Raw genomic sequence first — 3,584 nt, forward strand, 5'->3', positions numbered from 1 at the left:
GTTGCAGACCCAGTTCAAGAGGAAGGCCATTGACACCTCTTCCAAGACATCCGGAGATGCCCAGAAAAAGCAAAAGTAGGGTGGTAAGTCAAGGTATGAGTACAGGCCGTCTTTAGGTCAGGGCGAGAAAAATCCGTTGATATGCTACAACTGCCAAAAGCCAGGGCATCATTGGAAGAATTGTAAGGCTCCCCCTGTGAGTGCAGTTCCTCGGATTACTTCTGCTATCACTGCAACGAGACGGGACACAAGAAGCCCGAATGCCCGAAGTTGAATACTGGTAAAGGAGACGGGGGTACAAATCCTGCAATTGCATCGTCCTCTAAGGGACCCACTATGGTGACACGAGGTTGTGCTCACTAGATGATTGCGGAGGAGTCGGTGATTACAGCGACAGTGGCAAGCACTTATTTTCTAGATTCCGAGCCCGTTGTTGTTATGTTTGATAGCGGTGCTACCCATTCTTTTGTATCTCGCATGTTTATCAATCGTTTGGGGCGTAGTATCGGAAAATTGGCACGCCCAATGGTTGTCGAAGTTGCCGACAACCGCACTATTTATGTCACCGATGTTTATCGGGGTTTCACTCTCGAGTTTTTTGGAGTTGAATTCCCTATTGATCTTATCCCTATTGCGATGCGAGAGCTCTGCGTTATCGTAGGCATGGATTGGCTTGATGCGTTTGATGCGGAAATCCACTGTCGTAAGAAGCAAGTTCGTGTTCAAAACCCTAGAGGTGGAGAACTTATTATCCAGGGGGACATTCCCCGCCTAGCCATGGCTTCTTGCTCTTCTGCTATAGCACTAGACGACGTTCCTATCGTTTCCGACTTCAGCGATGTCTTTCAGGAGGAACTCCCTGGCTTGCCACCTATTCGGCAAGTAGAGTTTCACATTGATTTGGTGCCAGGTGTGACTCCAGTAGCGAAATATCCTTACCGCTTGGCACCACCTGAAATGAAAGAGCTCCAAGATCAACTTCAATAACTAAGTGATAAAGGGTTTATACGGCCAAGATGCTCACCAATGGGTGCTCCTATTTTCTTTGTAAAGAAAAAAGATGGATCCCAGCGAATGTGTATTGATTATAGGGAGCTAAACAAGCGCACGATAAAGAATAGGTACCCGTTTCCATGTATTGACGATCTTTTCGATCAACTTCAAGGAGCGTCTTGGTTTTCCAAGATTGATTTACGTTCCGGTTACCATCAGATGCGAGTTTGTGAAGAAGACATTGAGAAAACAACATTCCGTACTCGTTATGGGCACTTTGAGTTTGTGGTGATGCCTTTTGGGCTCACCAATGCACCCGCAGCGTTTATGGATCTCATGAACTGGGTATGTAGCCCGATGCTTGACCGTTAAGTCATAGTGTTCATAAATGATATCTTGGTCTATTCTAAGAGCAAAGAGGAGCATGAGCAACACCTTCGGGAGATTCTAGAAACTCTGACAAGAGAAAGGCTTTATGCTAAATTCTCAAAATGTGAATTTTGGTTGGAATAAGTTTAGTTCTTGGGGCACGTGGTAAAAAAACACGGTATTAAGGTCGATCAAGCCAAGGTTGATGCGCTTAAACAATGGAAGATTTCAAAAACACCTTCTGAAATTCGCAGTTTCTTGGGTTTAGTCGGTTATTACCGGAGGTTCATTGAAAATTTCTCTAAAATCGCCTTGCCACTCACTTGATTGACCAAGAAATCAATGAAATCCGTTTGGGGCCCGAAGCAGCAGTTGGCGTTTGATGAGTTGAGGAAACGATTGTGTGATGCTCCGATTTTGGCCTTACCTGATGGGGCTGAGGATATGGTGGTTTACTGTGATGCATCGCTTCAGGGTCTTGGTGCCGTGTTAATGCAACGAGATAGGGTGATAGCCTATGCCTCCTGACAGCTGAAACCCCACAAACGAAACTACCCCACTCATGATTTGGAGCTCGGGGCTGTTGTTTTTCTCTTAAGATTTGAAGACACTATCTCTATGGAGTGAAGTTTATCATATACACTGACCATAAGAGTCTGAAATATTTGTTCGAGCAGCGGGATTTGAACATGAGGCAGATCAGATGGTTGGATGTGGTAAAAGATTATGATTGTGAAATTCACTACCACCCCGGTAAAGCTAATGTGGTAGCTGATGCTCTTAGTCGTAAATAATCTGCTGAACCGATTCGAGCTAAGTGTCTCCGGATCACTATGGTGTCGTCTTTGTTAGATCTGATACGGGACGCCCAAAAGATGGCAATACTGGAGGAAAAACATCAGGCGTGAGAAGACTGGGAAAGAGTTGCCTAAGATGGAACGAGATGGGCGGGGTTTGCTGACTCGCTACGGTAGGATTTGGGTTCCATATACCGGGGGAAATCGAAAAACCCAAATGGATGAGTCTCATAAGTCAAAATTTTCTATCCATCCTGGTGCTACTAAAACGTACCGGGACCTTCAAGAGGCTTACTGGTGGCATGGAATGAAGAATTATGTGGCTCAATTTGTGGAAGAATGTATGACCTGTCGAAAGGTCAAGGCGGAACACCAGAAACCGCATGGGAAGTTGCAACCATTGGAAATTCCTGAATGGAAATGGGAGCATCTAACCATGGACTTCATTACAAAACTTCCTAGAACTGCCCGAGGAGCCGATGCGATATGGGTGATTGTTGATCGTTTGACTAAGAGTGCTCACTTTCTAGCTATAAAGGAGAGCTCATCGGCGGAGAAATTAGCCGAGATCTTTGTTCGGGAGATTGTCTCATTACATGGGGTGCCCGTTTCTATCATCTCCGATCGGGACACCCGATTTACTTCTCGGTTCTGGAGGAAGTTTCAAGAGTAGTTGGGCACACGATTACATTTTAGCACCGCCTTCCCTCCGCAGACAGACGGGAAGAGTGAGCGGGCGATTCAGACATTGGAGGACATGCTTAGGGCATGTGCGATTGATTTTGGGGGTAGTTGGGATGACCATCTACATCTAGCTGAGTTTTCTTATAACAAAAACTATCACTCGAGCATTAGGATGCCTCCATATGAAGCCTTGTATGGGAGAAAGTGTAGGATGCCCATTTGTTGGGGAGAGGTTGGGCAGAGGGTACTTGGGAGTACCGATATCGTGTTACGGACTACGGAGAAAATCCAAGTGATTCGGGATCATTTGGTCACAGCGAGGAGTCATCAGAAAAGTTATGCCGACAAAAGACGCTCCGATCTTGAGTTCTAGGTTGGATATTTTGTGTTGCTCAAAGTCTCCCCCTGGAAAGGTGTGATTCGATTTTGAAAGCGGGGAAAGCTCGGACCCCGATTCATTGGACCCTACAAGGTCATAGCCCGTGTTGGAAAGGTGGCTTACCGTTTAGAGCTGCCTGACGAGCTTAGTCTAATTCATAATACGTTTCACGTGTATCAGTTACAAAAATGCGTTGTTGATGAGACCACTGTGATACCAGTGGAGGACATACAGGTTGACGAGCGTCTCAATTATGTTGAGAAACCAATCGCTATTTTATAACAAAAGACGAAAGCTCTCCGCAACAAGACTATAAACCTGGTTAAGGTGCGGTGGCAACATAGGAAGGGTCCGTAATGGAC

The 3,584-nt window shown here is 45.8% G+C and overlaps 1 protein-coding gene across 1 annotated transcript; it reads left to right on the forward strand.

Moving 5' to 3' along the window:
- Positions 1-363: 363 nt before the first annotated feature.
- Positions 364-987, forward strand: LOC145064616 (uncharacterized). Its single transcript, XM_079012029.1, has one exon. The coding sequence runs from the start codon at positions 364-366 to the stop codon at positions 985-987; it is 624 nt and encodes a 207-aa protein (XP_078868155.1).
- Positions 988-3,584: the final 2,597 nt, after the last annotated feature.

This window comes from Lactuca serriola, chromosome 7, assembly GCF_051521515.1.
Source record: "Lactuca serriola cultivar US96UC23 chromosome 7, Lser_US96UC23_V15, whole genome shotgun sequence".
Classification (NCBI taxonomy): Eukaryota; Viridiplantae; Streptophyta; class Magnoliopsida; order Asterales; family Asteraceae; genus Lactuca; species Lactuca serriola.

What these genes read in the sequence shown, in the direction of transcription:
- LOC145064616 (XM_079012029.1), top strand. Translation starts at nt 364, where the DNA reads ATGATTGCGGAGGAGTCGGTGATTACAGCGACAGTGGCAAGCACTTAT.